We start from the raw sequence: 16,508 nt of genomic DNA on the forward strand, positions 1-16,508 counted from the left end.
ATTACTGAATAATGAAAAGGTTATTGAAGACATAAGCAGGGAAATCAAAAGTTTCCTAGAAATAGATGACAACAAAAACACGATCACCCAAAACCTATGGGATTCAGTAAAAGCACTTCCAAGAGAGAAGTTGATAGCAGCACAATCCTACCTCAAGGACAAGAAAAGTACTGAACAGGCAACACTCTACATTTACAGCAGCTAGAAAAAGAACCAAACCCCCTAAAGTCAGCAGAAGGAAAGAAATCATACAGATCAGAGCAGAAATAAATGAAAAAGAAAATGAAGGCAACAATAGCAAAGATTAATCAGACTAAATACTGGTTCTTTGAGAAGATAAGCAAAATGGACACACCACTAGCCAGACTCATCAAGAACAGAAGGGAGAAAAATCAAATTGACAAGACTAGAAATGAAAAAGGAGAGGTTACAACAGACAACACAGAAATGAAAAGGATCATAAGAGTACCTTATGAGCAACAATACGCTCATAAAAGGGACAACTGAGAGGAAATGGACAGATTCTTAGAAAAGTTCAACCTCCTAAAACTGAATCAGGGAAGAAATAAAAATGACAAACAAGCCAATTACAAACACTGAAATAGAAAGTGTTATCCAAAATCTCCCAAAAACAAAAGCCCAGGGCCAGATGGCTTTGCAGGGGAATTTTGTCAAACATTTAGAGAAGAGGTAATGCCTACTTTTCTGAAACTCTTCCAAAAAACTGCAGAGGAAGGAACACTTCCAAACTCATTCTATGAGGCCACAATCACCTTGATACCAAAACCAGGCAGAGACAACACAAAAAAGAAAATTACAGGCCAATATCACTGACAAACACAGATGCAAAAACCCTCAACAAAATATTAGCAAACACAATTCAACAACACATTCAATAGCTCATACACCATGATCAATTCGGGTTTATGCCAGGGATGCAAGGATTCTTCAATATGCACAAACCAATTTCAATGTGATGCACCATCTTAACAAACTAAAAAATAAGAACCATGTGATCATCTCAATAGAGGCAGAAAAAGCCTTTGACACAGTTCAGCACCTGTTTATGACAACAACGCTTCAAAATATGGACACAGGAGGAACCTATGTCAACATAGTGAAGGCCATGTAGGATAAACCCACAGTAAACATTATTCTTGATGAGGAAAAATGAAAAGCATTCCCTCTAAGATCAGGAACAAGACAACATTGTCCGTTCTCACTACGATTATTCAGCATGGGTTTGGAAGTCCTAGCTATGGCAATCAGAAGAGAAAGAAATAAAAGGAATCCAGATCTGAAAAGAAGTAAAACTCTCACTTTTGCAAATGACATGATACTACACATAGAAAACCCAAGAGAAACTATTTTCTAGTAAAAAAAATTACTGCAGCTAAACAGTGAATTTAGCAAAGTTGTATGATACAAGGTCAATACACAGAACTCACTTGAATTCCTATACACTAACAATGAAAAATCAGAAAGTGAAATTAAGGAGCCAATCCCATTCACCACTGCAACAAAAAGAATAAAATATCTAGCAATAAACCTACCTAAGGAGACAAATTCCTGTATACGGAAAATTCTAAGACGCTGAGGAAAGAAAAGAAAGATGACATAAACAGGTGGAGAGATATTCCATATTCCTGGGTAGGAAGAATGAATACTGTGAAAATGACTATAGTACCAAATGCAATCTACAGATTCAGTGTGATCACTGTCAAATGACCAATGGCATTTTTCACAGAACTAGAACAATATATGCAATGGAATATTACTCAGCCATAAAGAGGAACACATCTGAGTCAGCTCTAACAAGGCTGACAAACCTAGAGCCTATTCTCCAGAGTGAAGCAAGTCAGAAAGAGAAATATAAATATCATATACTATTCGCACATATATGGAATCTACAAAGATTCTGAATCTACAAATGTACTGATCAATTTATTTGCAGGGTAGCAATGGAGAAACAGACATAGAGAACAGACTTAGAGACATGGAGGAGGGGAGGAGGGAGAGGGTGAGATGCATGGAAAGAGTAACATGGAAATATAAAATTTCATGTGTAAAATAGAGAGCCAGTGGGAATTTGCTGTAGGACTCAGGCAGCTCAGAAAGGGACTCTGAGACAATGCAGAAGGGTGGGATGGGGAGGGAGGTGGGACGGGATTTGGGAAGGAGGGGACACGGGTGTACCCATGGCTGATTCTTGCTGATGTTTGACAGAAAACAACAAAATTTTGGAAAGAGATTATCCTTCAATTAAAGAATAAATACATTTTCTAAAAACCCCATTTGAAAATTTCCTCGTCTTCTTCTTTTCTAACGGCTCTAATTTTCTATCTATGCCTTCTGCAATGGCAGATAAACATTGAAGGAACAATCTAGATATTAAAAAAGTAGTAAAACTATGATTATCCAAGTTGGAGATTTCAAAGTTTTCAAATACATCTATGATTATCAAGCAGGACTCAATATTCACATCAGGAAAGAACAAATGAGCTGAAAAAATCAAGTAACCACAATGACTGAGTTTTAGATATGGAAGAATTCGCATTTTTGTTTAACATGTGTAACAAAGAACTGACATGCTAATTTAACACCTATAAATACTGAAGCTAATAGTTCCTTAAAAATAAATTTCTTAAAAATAAAACTTAACTTAAAAATAACTTCTAAGAAAAAAGTCTTAAAATTTTACTCTTTAATAAAATTCTTAAAATGGAATATACATATTACTATAGATATTTTATTTATTTATTTATTTTTTTTTTACTATAGATATTTTAAAAAGTAAAAAAATTATCTTTCTGAGACAATTTTACAAACTGTTGGTAATTCTTCTTTCCTTATGATTTTATAACAAGTAGTCTACATAAGAAAAAAATCATGAATTATGATTTCATTCATTTAATATGTGCAATTGCCCATTACTTGCAGATATTAGGAAAAGACAAATCAGAATCTCTCTGGAGGCGGGGGGGGGGGGGGGGGGGGGGCGGGAAATTTCTACATTTTTTTTCTTTAAGACTGTTGCAACTTAAAATTTTCTTATGTCATGAAGAGAGTTTAAGAATCTCACTTATATAATTATAAATTATAGGTTTAGTAAAAGAGAAGATAAAATGCTTACTTATTTCCTCTTTATTCTCAAAAAGATCCAAAACCTCCACCAAGACTATACCAAACAGCAAGATAAATTAGTTAAGTACATTAAGTATGTATCAAACAGTAAGTTAGTAACCACAAGAAACGGAAGGGCCACAAACTCTTCATTCATAATACAGCTGCTAAGGCCTAAAACAGAGCTCAGCTAGAACTGCCTACAAATGAAAGTTTTGCTAGATTAAATAGAAGACACTGCTTCATTCATTTCAAAGTGAGAATTTTTTTAAAAAGAGTAATCACTTCAACTTGAAATGAACTTCCAGAGGGAACTATATTCAATATAGATATATACATATACAAGTGTAACCAAGTCACATTGCTATACACCTGAAACTAACACAGTATTGTAAATGACTACACTTCAATTAAAGAAAAAAAAACAAAAACCACCACCAACCTCGAAAACAACAACCAAAAAACCTAAGGATCAAATTTTCTTTCAGTTCTTCATAAAACTCGGCTATATGTCATTCAGAAGAGTCTAACTATTGAGTTTTCACGACCTCACTCTCTCCTAAGTTGAATTTCAAATAATTCATCTCATATTTATAATATAGAGTACCTCATCTGACTTACCCTCACTATGTCTGCTGTGTTTGTAAAATAATCTGTATTATCTTGACCTTCATTCCATCTCATATTCATCTTATCCTTCTTAAATGAATTCTTCCCCTTCATCGCCCTCCCCATCTTCATATTCATCTAGCTCCTTTTCCTAATTGCTTTGTAATTCTTTTCTTTCTAAATGGCATACTTAGTATGCCAACATTTATAAATCTGAATCATGCAGATATATTGCTCTTATTATCACATCATTTTGTATCATGACTTTGAAGCCTTCCATTTCCACGGTGGAATCCTTTTTGTCATCATAAGGATCAAGGGAATGGTGTGTGGAAAAGTACAGGGGAAAACAAGAGTTAAAAACAACACAACTTACCTGTGGAAGACCAAGGTCTGCTAGAGTCTTGAGTGGTTTTGGAAGAGGATCAGGCCTTGGAAAGGCAGGATGAGGGAAGCCCTGGACTCCAGGTGATGGTTTGGGAAAGGTTTCAAGCACATCTTCAATTTCACTATCAGAATTGTTGTTCTCAGAGAAGGTGGTACTCTCCCATCTCACAATGCCACTTTCTGCTTCTAATACAGTAAAAACGGGAGAGTACATGAGAACCTGTGTAATTTCAAATCAGTGAATAACACCAGGAGGACAGTCTTCAAATAACTTACCGTTTCTCTTGGATTGCTGAAAAGCCTTCAGTAGCTTTGCTAAGTTTGGTTTCGGGACATGCTGGAGAAGAAAATAAGAGCTTGAAGCATAACAAGAATCAACTTGAATACAAGAATTATAATCCCCCACCCCCATTACTGTATGACCTAACACAAAGAGCACAGGCTCTGGAGTCATTCAGGTGTGGACTCAGATCCCAGTTGGGCCCCTGACTAACCTGCAGGCACACTGAAACCACAATCACAGAAAACTCGCCCATCTGATCCCAGGACCACTGTCTAACTCAATGAAACTGAGCCATGCCGTGTGGGGCCACCCAGGACGGATGGGTCACGGTGGAGACGTCTGACAGTATGCGGTCCACTGGAGAAGGGAATGGCAAGCCACTTCAGTATTCTGGCCTTGAGAACCCCATGAACAGTATGAAAAGGCAAAATGATAGGATACTGAAAGACGAACTCCCCAGGTCGATAGGTGCCCAATATGCTACTGGAGATCAGTGGAGAAATAACTCCAGAAAGAATGAAGGGATGGAGCCAAAGCAAAACAAGACCCAGTCGTGGATGTGACTGGTGATAGAAGCAAGGTCCGCTGCTGTAAAGAGCAATATTGCATGGGAACCTGGAATGATAGATCCATGAATCAAGGCAAGTTGGAAGTGGTCAAAAGGAGACGGCAAGAGTGAATGTTGCCATTCTAGGAATCAGCAAACTAAAATGGACTGGAATGGATGAATTTAACTCAGATGACCATTATATCTACTACTGTGGGCAGGAATCCCTTAGAAGAAATGGAGTAGCCATCATGGTCAACAAAACAGTCCCAAATGCAGGACTTGGATGTAATCTCAAAAATGACAGAATGATCTCTGTTTGTTTCCAAGGCAAACCATTTAATATCATGGTAATGCAAGCCTATGCCCTAACCAGTAACGCTGAAGAAGCTGAAGTTGAATGGTTCTATGAAGACCTACAAGACCTTTGAGAACTAACTCCCAAAAAAGACATCCTTTTCATTATAGGGGATTGGAATCCAAAAGTATGAAGTCAAGAAACACCTGGAGTAACAGGCAAATTTGGCCTTGAGGTATGGAATGAAGCAGGGCAAAGGCTAATAGAGTTTTCCCAAGAGAACACACTGGTTATAGCAAACACCCTCTTCCAACAACACAAGAGAAGACTCTACACATGGACATCACCAGATGGTCAACACCGAAATCAGACTGATTATATACTTTGCAGCCGAAGATGGAGAATCTACACAGTCAGCAAAAACAAGACCAGCAGCTAACTGTGGCTCAGATCATGAACTCCTTATGGCCAAATTCAGACTTAAATTGGAGAAAGTAGGGAAAACCACTAGATCACTCAGGTATCACCTAAATCAAATCCCTTATGACTATACAGTGGAAGTGAGAAATAGATTTAAGGGACTAGATCTGATAGACAGAGTACCTGATGAACTATGGACAGGAGACTACTTGTATAGGAGACAGGGATCAAGACCATCCTCACGGAAAAGAAATGCAAAAAGCCAAAATGGTAGTCTGAGGAGACTTTACAAACAGCTATGGAATGAAGACAAGCGAAAAGCAAAGGAGAAAAGGAAAGATATTCCCATTTGAATGCAGCATTCCAAAGAATAGCCAAGAAGATAAGAAAGCCTTCCTCAGTGATGAATTCGAAGAAATAGAGGAAAACAACAGAATGGGAAAGACTAGAGATCTCTTCAACAAAATTAGAGATACCAAGGGAACATTTCATGCAAAGATGGGTTCGGTAAAGGACAGGAATGGTATGGACCTAACAGAAGCAGAAGATATTAAGAAGAGGTGGCAAGAATACACAGGAGGACTGTACAAAAAAGATCTTCACGACCCAGATAATCACAATGGTGCGATCTCTCACCTAGAGCCAGACATCCTGGAATGTGAAGTCAAGTGGGCCTTAGAAAGCATCACTATGAACAAAGTTAGTGGAGGTGATGGAATTCCAGTTGAGCTATATCAAACCCTGAAAGATGATGCTGTGAAAGGGCTGCACTCAATATGCCAGCATTTTTGGAAAACTCAGCAGAGGCCACAGGACTGGAAAAGGTCCGTTTTCATTCCAATCCCAAAGAATGATCAAACAACTACACAATTGCACTCATCTCACATGCTAGTAAAGTAATGCCCAAAATTCTCCAAGCCAGGCTTCAGCAATACATGAACGGTGAACTTCCAGATGTTCAAGCTGGTTTTAGAAAAGGCAGAGGAACCAGAGATCAAATTGTCAACATCCACTGGATCATAGAAAAAGCAAGAGAGTTCCAGAAAAGCATCTATTTCTGCTTTATTGACTATGCCAAAGCCTTTGACTGTGTGGATCACAATAAACTGTGGAAAACTCTGAAAGAGATGGGAATACCAGACCACCGGACCTGCTTCTTGAGAAACCTATACACAGGTCAGGAAGCAACAGTTAGAACTAGACATGGAACAACAGACTGGTTCCAAATAGGAAAAGGAGTACATCAAGGCTGTATATTGTCACCCTGCTTATTTAACTTAAATGCAGAGTATATCATGAGAAACGCTGGGCTGGAAGAAGCACAAGCTGGAATCAAGACTGCTGGAAGAAACATCAATAACCTCAGATATGCAGATGACACCACCCTTCTGACAGAAAGTGAAGAGGAACTAAAAAGCCTCTTGATGAAAGTGAAAGAGGAGAGTGCAAAAATTGGCTTAAAGCTCAACATTCAGGAAACTAAGATCATGGCATCTGGTCCCATCACTTCATGGGAAATAGATGGGGAAACAGTGGAAACAGGGTCAGACTTTATTTTTGGGGGCTCCAAAATCACTTGAGATGGTGATTGCAGCCATGAAATGAAAAGACGCTTACTCCTTGGAAGGAAAGTTATGAACAACCTAGAAAGCATATATAAAAGCAGAGACATTACTTTGCCAACAAAGGTCCATCTAAGTCACAGCTATGGTTTCTCCAGTGGCCATGTATGGATGTAAGAGTTGGACTGTGAAGAAAGCTGAGCACCGAAAAATTGATGCTTTTGAACTGTGGTGTTGGAGAAGACTCTTGAGAGTCCCTTGGACTGCAAGGAGATCCAACCAGTCCATCCTAAAGGAGATCAGTCCTGGGTTTTCATTGGAAGGACTGATGCTGAAGCTGAAACTCCAATACTTTGGCCACCTCATGAGAAGACTTGACTCACTGGAAAAGGCCCTGATGCTGGGAGGGATTGGGGGCAGGAGGAGAAGGGGACGACAGGAGACGAGATGGCTGGATGGCATCACTGACTCGATGGACGTGAGTTTGAGTAAACTCCGGGGGTTGGTGATGGACAGGTAGGCCTGGCGTGCTGCGATTCACGGGGTCACAAAGAGTCAGATACGAATGAGCGACTGAACTGAACCTTCTCATGGGGTAAGCATTATGACAGATGACATCAGAAACCCCAGATGCTCCTCTCCTTACCCCAATTGACTGCTATACAAATACTATGACACCCACTAGATTATTTTCTTGACCAAAATGTTCTAGAAAAAAAAATTTGTCCCTGGTTGTTTAGAGCACTACTGAAAAACTAAGACATTTAAATTAATCGCTATATTCTGAAATTCACTTGCATGATTTCTACATGCATGAATCATCACTTGGGAAGGGAAATACATAAGTTTAGATTTTAGTAGAACCTTATTTGGATAGGTTACAAGTGCAAACAGTATAAGCTACTTCTATTCTGTTTGTTAAACAGCTAAAGACAAATGATTGTTTCAATTTGGCTCCTTCAAAGAAAAAGGGAGAAAAACCAAGAGTAAACCTGTAGGGAAATGATCATGAATGAAAGCCACAAACACACTAAACAGAAAGCCATAATCAAACATGTTCACAAGAGACAGAGATGGACTGAAAGAACAGACACTGAAGGAAAGTATTCTGCAAGGAAATATTAGGTTAACAGTAAAAAAGAGAGAAAAAGGTGGGGGAGGAAAAGGAAGCAGACAGAGAGAGACATTCCTAGTCAAGCACAAACTTAAGGGAAAAAAAATAAGCATAATAAGCTTTGTGGAAAAACACGAACATTTAAAATTTATATACTGTAGATCAATAATATATCAGTATTCTTAAGGATATACTATGAACAAAGCCTCTGTTTTATATGCTTTTATTAATATATAAATTACGCATCTAAATTGTTCTGCAAATTTTATGAAAATGTCAACATATGTTGTCTATAAAACATATATTTAAGACAGAGGGTTTTGTTCATAATATATCCCTAAAATAGTGATCTGTACTACTGTAAAACTTTTTGTTTATAAATACTACCGTATAAGAGTTGAATTTTGCCACTATAAAAAGTGTCATTCGATTAGCCACACACGGTCATCCATCACTACCTGAATGTTGTAAAATATTACTTGAGAGAGAGAAAAATTGATCAAGAAATATTCCTAACTATTCACTGGGAAAAAGAACTGGTAATCAAAATTCTGAGGAGAATGTATGGCTTGAAAAGAAACATTTAATGGAACACAAGATGGGGCAAAAAAGGTCAAAAATTTTCACCTAAACTTCTCATCTCACAACGAGTGGACACTGAAAAGAACACTGTAACCTTTCACTTTTCACGTATTTCTTATTTATTTCCTTGTTATGCAGGACCCCCTTCCTCAACATAACACAACTGAACTATATTACCTGTAACATTATATAGGATACCGTTTGTCTCTTTATTTATTCACATTCAAAAACTATTAACACGGTTCTTACACTCGAGACCTATGCTACATGCTCCAGGAGATGCACAACTGTTTTCTGAACTCCACTAGCTTATACTGATACAGGGCTATAAGAAGAATACTTAAATCACAATAATACAAAATGTCTGAAATCTGAAGTTTTAGAATGTGACACAGGACTTGGGGTAGGTCTTTTTAAAACTATAATAGAAAAAAAAAATATCCCAAGCTGCAAATTTGGTCTTACGGTTATTCACAGTCTCCGCTCCTATGAAGGGAAAGTCGCTCAGTCGTGTCCGACTCCCTGCAACCCCATGGGCTCTGCGGTCCATGGGATTCTCCAGGCCAGAACACTGGAGTGGGCAGCTGTTCTCCAGGGGACCTTCCCAACCCAGGGGTCGAAGCCAGGTCTCCACCACTGCAGGCAGATTCTTGACTGTCTGAGTATTGCACTGTGAGTATTGCAAAAGTCATGTTCTTATGGTTTAAAGTTCACAGTAAGACTCTTTATCCTTGACCAAAATTCATAGTTCCTTCATTGTGGGAAAGCTTTTCCAATACAATTTTCCTGTCACTCTGTATTTTCCAGCCCATTGTTTTCTTCACCCCACCTTCATTATTTACCAAAGTTAAAAAAAATCAACCAGTCATATTTCTATCAAATAGTTTGCTCTGAAGAACGTTCCATTATAAACATAAAACAGTGAGAGGGACACCATTGCTGAATTTAAGAGTAAATACTACATGAAGCTAAATTCAGAGTATGGAAACTAATTTCACAAGAGGGCACTTTACCTTGGTTTCAAAATCTAAGACTTCATCATCTGACGGAGGCCATGAGTCAGCACAAGGTTTGTTGGAAAACCTTTAGAGCATAAACATACAACAAAAACGAGTGAGTTCATTTCTTTAAATGAAGAAAAAAAAACCAAGTGAAAGTTTGGCTGTCTATGCAGCAAACGAAGTTTCTTGACAATTAAAATTTGGCATCTGTTTTCAAACATTTTTTCTAAGATATTTTGATGTGGACCATTTTTAAAGTCTTTACTGAACTTGTTGCCATGCTGCTTCTGCCTTGTTCTGGCTCTCTGACCCCGAGGCCTGCGGGACCTCAGCTCCTCTGACTGGAGACTGAACCCACAGCACCGGCACTGGGAGGAGAAGTCTTATTCACCATCTTACCCACTGCTCCCCAGAGAAGGCTCCAAGAAGATGCTGGTTACCTGTTTCTGCTCCCATCTCTCCCAACCTATGACACACCTAGGGAAGACTCCTCCTTAGTTTCCACTAACAAAGACTGACAGCCAATAGATTGGCAGAGCCTGAAAATATGTTTTCACCAAGTCCTAATAGCTGAAAATCTAATTGATGGACTGACATAACTTTTGTTTGCCCAAAGTGGAATAAACCTGATGACTCAAAGCAGAAGGATATGCTGTTCCTTCTCCATTGTCTGTCCCTGGTTCAGAGACTAATCTGTGTCCATCAGAAATGGCAGTCTTGGTCCTGCAGCAGGGGAATCACTTATGGAGAAGGCCCCATTCCTCCCTTTACTGCAAAGGGGATACAGGAGTCCCCCGCAATGTCTAAAACTGAAAATGGACACAAGTCAGAGAACTAATTTACATGTTTCACTTATATGCTAGACGGGTACTTCTCAATTTCTGCTGAGGGACACGAGAGTGGATGCTGGAGCCAGGCAGGCCAGCTGTCAAATCACAGGTCAACTCATTTTAACCATGGAATCATGGGTCAATTCATCAACCTCCCCGAACCACAGTTGCCTAATTAACTAAAAGCAGGACACAGTTATTTACAACGCTGCTCTGATGACTCGATGAGGTCACAGATGTTACGCCCATAATGCAGTCTCTAGCCCGGAGTGGAATGCTCAACAAACAGTAGCTTCTCCTCTCTGTGTGTTCTCCTAGGAACACGTACAATTTTTAAAAATCCGTCAAATCCTACCTGCTTAAAGAGGCTTCTTCAGAACTCGTATCCACTATTAAAGAAAAAAGGAAGACACATTTTAAATCAACAAAAGAAAAATACAGACTATTCAAACCTCAAGACTGATGTTTCGTTTAAAAGTATTCCTTTGGGACCACACCTGGAGACCACACTAGAGGGAATAGTGATTGTACTATACTCATGGGCCATTAATGCCTAAGAACCACTTCTCTCCTTGATGGTCATCAAAGGCAGAACAGAAAAAAAGAAAGAACTGCTGATACAAGGACCATAATCCTAACCAAACTCTAGGAGACTGACAGAAAATGATACTACACCATTAATAGAATCAGTACTATAAACTGACAATAGCACACTTGAACAGCACAGTACTTCTGGACTTCCATTCCCTGGAGCAGTGAACAGAGACTACAGGTGTCTTGCTGGGACATAACACAAATTCTCTGGCTCTTCAGTTCAGGATGAAAATGCCCTATCACAAGGAAGCGTGGTCTACAGGCGCTGAACTTCAGAGCGTGGTAAAACATAGGAAACAAAGTCTTCCTGGCCCTCTTTCCAAATGCAAGAGAAGTACGAAAGATGTAGTGATTCCAGGTTTAGCAAGGATAATCTCTTGAAAGGGGGGTGGGGGAGGGTAAATGGGTAAATGGGTAAATGGGTGGTGAGGATGGGGACTGGACTTGCAGTGGTGAGCATGCTGCAGGGTTCACGGAGGCTGAGCATTTTTAATGCTTTAAATATATATGTGTACGTAGTAATAAATGTGAAAAGTATGATCTCTTGAGACTGTCACCTTCCATTGTTCAAGAGTATCTGGACCACCTAGAGCAGGATGGTCCAAACAGTGCTGTGTTCTACTGAGGGCAATCATTACATCAATCCTCCCCATTATATGGCAAAGGTTGAGAGAAATCATGCTTTTTCAGCTTGGAACGCATTCGTCATCAGACCCTAAGCTGATGAATAAGGGGAGGGAGGGAAGGAGAGAGGAAGCTATGGACTCTGGTGCTGTTGGACAACGTTTCCCGTGCGTCATCATGATCTGATGCTGGAGGGATGACTCACGTGCAGTGACTCCACGGGGAGAGGAGCACTGCAAGCTTGAGCCTGGACGGCAGGAGCAGTGACTTTCAAATGTTTGCACCCTGTGACATCAGAACAATGCTTAGGACATAAAAGACACTTGAAAGTTATCTTTTTGGTGAACAAATGAACAAATAGATAAGAATGTTTTCTTTGAAAACTCTGTTCAAAAACTATAGAAATTAACCAGGGACAACTCTATTCTATTCTGAGCATACTGAAGACCAAGACCCTGTGTCATCTCTGTATCGCCGCTAACGGGTAAAACCAACCTACAGAAGTTCTTTGGTGGATGTTGTTGCTGTTCAGTCACTGAGCCGTGTCCGCCTCTCTGTGACCCGATGGACTGTAGCTCACCAGGCTCTTCTGTCCATGGGACTCCCCAGGCAAGAATACTGGAGTGGGTTGCCATTTCCTTCTCCAGGAGCTCCTCCCGATCCAGGGCTGGAACCCGTATCTCTGGCACTGGCAGGCGGATTCCTTACTGCTGAGCCCCTGGGAAGCCCCCTTTGATTAGACAGCGGTGAACTAGGTTTAAAGGAGTTCTCAGAGAGCTTGGACAATGTGCTAGATGCCACATCGGGGGACACGGTGGTGTTTTTGCCCTTGTGAAGTGCGCTGGTTCTTTTATTAGAATCTGCAGAGTCCCAAGTTGATCTATTTGAAAATCTATTATGATCATCTTTTAAATAATGGCAACAGAACATGGTGTTCTTACAAAACTATACTATCATGACAATTATCCAACACACAGAAGAAAACATCTGGTTCTAATGAAGTCAACCTATCTCACTCTTTTTGGATCTGTGAGGAATAAAATTGGTAATAGAGACCTTGTTGACACAATAGGCAAAATAACCGGTGCTTCTCAACGAGGCATCGCTTTTCTGATCCGTACTATTGGAAGGTATCTTCCGAAAGTAATCTCTTCCTGGTATGCTGCACATTGGTTCAGCACTGCAGTTCTTCTTGTTTATCACTTCTTATCCTACCAGGAAGGGACTGTTGAGGTTCCCAGTTTAAACGATGGTAACTTTTTTAATGAGACCAATCACTACACAGTAAGTAATAACTACTCATTCACTAAATGCAAACTATTTGTAAAAATTAAAGCTCCACTTTTATAAGAAGTCCATTTGCTATAATAGGATTACAGATGAAATATATATCATACTAACTTAAATATTTTTGTAATGTACATAAAAATCTAATACAGGATTTTAGGGGCTGTAATTAAATACATGGAATGCTTTTCAGACAATACTGTCTCTGATGTTAAATTACCGACAATTAACTTCTTTAACAATTCTGAAGGCTAGACTATTAAGAAATTCACTTAAGAACACATGCAATCTACACTAATTTTATCATAGTTCTTTCATTATTGAAATTTCCTCACTCCTACTTTATCTACGGTAGAATCACCAAGAGTAATTCATTATGATCAGATGACGTACCTGGGTTGCTCTTTTCGGGAGGAGTTTTAGGCCTCTTTTCTTTATATTCAGAGATCAGTTGGCAGATGCTATGTGTTAAAAATGTGATAAATAAGATTTTAACACTAATATGAAAAAAAACTACCAAATATGTTAAATTCTTAGATTATTTCAGACAATGTCAGCGATAATATCAAAACTACAATTGTCCCATACATTTCAAGTTTCTAATTTCTACCAAGTTTTATTTAGCATGTATTTAAAGGAGAAAGAAAAGGAAGATGAAGTAGTCATGAACTGAGGGCAATAGAGCTCAGTAGATTAACTAGATTTAGCTTGGCATACGAAAACTCTTTCCAACTCGCAAATCCTAGCTCTGTAACCAACTGCTCTTTGTTCTGAGAGAATTGCTTCCCTTGAGTTCAAAGTCATCCTCTACACAACTGGGATCTTACTGCCTTATTTCACAAGGGGATTAAGAGGAGTTAATGAGATAATATATCCCCAGAATGCTTGCAGAAACAGTCAAAGAATGGAATAATTTGCTCTTGAACGTTATTGTTGGAACTACTTTGGAATTCCAAATAAAACCAATGTGTGTTTTCTTATATGTTTAGCATTCAAGGGTTTCAGGAAACTGTTATTAATTATGGTGATTAGTGTTCTCTGTGGTTTGTAATTTAGGGAATCTCAGCTCTTATATAATTTGTACCTAAATTTACTTATAAAATATGAACTCACTACATGAGGTAACATAATTATCCCCCATTACTGTAGCTAAACACACCAAGCACAGAAAACTAATCACAATCAAGACCTGGCCTGGACCACTACTCTCCCTTCTCTACCTGCTCAAACTCTCAACCAGCAGATCTTTCTGACAATGATGCTTAATCTCCATGTTCATCTCTGATTCACGTGGAAGACATAACCCTACTCTTACAGTGGATACTGGCAAGTCCTAGGCAGGTCTTACCTCTCTGAATTCCTCTCCGAACTAACTTACTTGAGATTTAAGGAGGTCTGGTGAATGGGTTCCTTGTGAGACAGACTCAGAAAACATTTACAGTTGAGGCAGATAAATCCTTTGGAAGATTTTCATTATTGCAGGAAACAGATCCCATGAGGGGCCAACCCTCCATGTAACCATGGAATCTCAGGCAAGCTGACACCCACTACTCTGGGAAGGATGACAGGGAACCTATGACCTAAGGAAAGGTGCCCCCACAGGATAGAAGCTGCCTGCACCGAACAGAAAACTCTCACTGGTCATGTAACAAATGACAGTTAAAATTCTTTTTGGGGCAGTTTAGTGATCACGGGCGTTTTAATGTGAACACTTACGTATTAAAACCACTAAGAGCAGCATATTCTTCTGCAGTCCTTCCAAAGACATCCTGAGAAAAGACGTCAGCACCTCGCTGAAGGAGAAGACTGACGACACTCACAGACTCATAACTGACAGCAAGGATGAGGGCGGTTCTAAAAGAACAGAGAGACGGCGTCACCCTCAGGAAGCTGAGGGAACTTACAGAAACAGCTCGTTTGGTGTGCTTTACCGAGGAGACACCTTGCCCTCCCGTGAAGGACTGGCCATTTACACGCTCAAGTGTGCATCCTTGTAAACGACCTCCAAGGCTAAAATGAAGCGACGGAAAAGCAGCCTCCTGCCCCGCTGGCCATTTACACGCTCAAGTGTGCATCCTTGTAAACGACCTCCAAGGCTAAAATGAAGCGACGGAAAAGCAGCCTCCTGTCCTGCTGGGATGGCACGGAGCAGCACTTACTATGTCAAAAGTCCCTGATGGGGACTTCCCTGGTGGACCAGGGGCTGTGACTCCAGGCTCCCAAGGCAGGGGGCCCAGGTTCCATCCCCGGACAGGGACCTTCATCCCACATGCTGCAACTGAGAGTTCCCACGACTAAGACCCCAGGCAGTCAAATAAATAAATGCTTTTCAAAAATAATATCAAAGTCCTTGATGGACAAGAAACTGTGCTGAGGTCACTTATCTGAGGGAGGTGAGTATTTAAGGAACGAATCCCCCATTTCCTCCTTAGTCTGATATATTATGCTTCAAAGTCAGCTACAGGGTGGGTTAAGCAAAGGCTATTTGCTGGCTTAAAACAAAAATATTAACAATAATGGAAATAAAAATAGTCACCGTGGCACTTAATGATGTGGACAAGCATGTGCTCTTCACTAAATGAAATACTATGTATACGCACAGACACCTTTGAAGGATGCATTACTATTTGCCGTTTTGTATAAGGAAACTTATTTGCTGATGATAAGTAATGTGCCAAGGTCATAACCCTAATAGGGAGGAAAGCTAGGAGCTGAACCCAGTCTGAATCTAAAGCCCATCATTTTCATCTGTATCATCCACCTCTGACTTATCTTTGTTGAAGCAACTGTTTATCCAATTAAACCTATCATTCTTCCTTCTACCTTCACTTAAAATGAAAACATCAAAATGTACTAGAAATAAAAAGGGATAAAAACTGATGAGCCCACAGTATCTGGTGACAGTGATTACTAATCACTTTTTGTTGTTGTTTAGTCACTAAACTGTGAAGGACTCTTCTGCAATCTAATAACATCAGTATTTTTCAAAGAAAGTAATTGAAAGCAAAGAGTCACCCAAAAGACAAAATCAAGTCCTTTATGTTTAGTGTGCATCTTTTAAGGAAAAATATACACAAAGTAGAGGTTAAACAATCATTATAAAAGAATTAAGAAATTCGATACTGTCATAAGGTAAACTAAAAAGCAGAATCCATATAGTATAAAGCTAATGAAACTAGTATGAAATCCCTCAGCTTCTAAAAGATCAACCAGAGAAAAGAACAGGTTGCACATGACATCACTCAAT

General features: G+C 39.5%; 1 protein-coding gene across 2 annotated transcripts in view; it reads right to left on the reverse strand.

Moving 5' to 3' along the window:
* Positions 1-16,508, reverse strand: part of LOC136159092 (ankyrin repeat domain-containing protein 26-like) — a 51,016-nt gene that overhangs the window by 18,397 nt on the left and 16,111 nt on the right. For both annotated transcript variants that reach the window (XM_065920902.1, XM_065920903.1), the window contains exons 8-13: positions 14,978-15,115; positions 13,655-13,722; positions 11,112-11,145; positions 9,939-10,008; positions 4,396-4,456; positions 4,109-4,305 (exon numbers count right to left, since the gene is read on the reverse strand). In XM_065920902.1, the coding sequence (XP_065776974.1) occupies positions 4,109-4,305; positions 4,396-4,456; positions 9,939-10,008; positions 11,112-11,145; positions 13,655-13,722; positions 14,978-15,115 (568 nt within the window). The remainder of the gene's footprint in view (positions 1-4,108; positions 4,306-4,395; positions 4,457-9,938; positions 10,009-11,111; positions 11,146-13,654; positions 13,723-14,977; positions 15,116-16,508) is intronic.

This window comes from Muntiacus reevesi, chromosome 2 (genome assembly GCF_963930625.1).
Source record: "Muntiacus reevesi chromosome 2, mMunRee1.1, whole genome shotgun sequence".
Taxonomy (NCBI): Eukaryota; Metazoa; Chordata; class Mammalia; order Artiodactyla; family Cervidae; genus Muntiacus; species Muntiacus reevesi.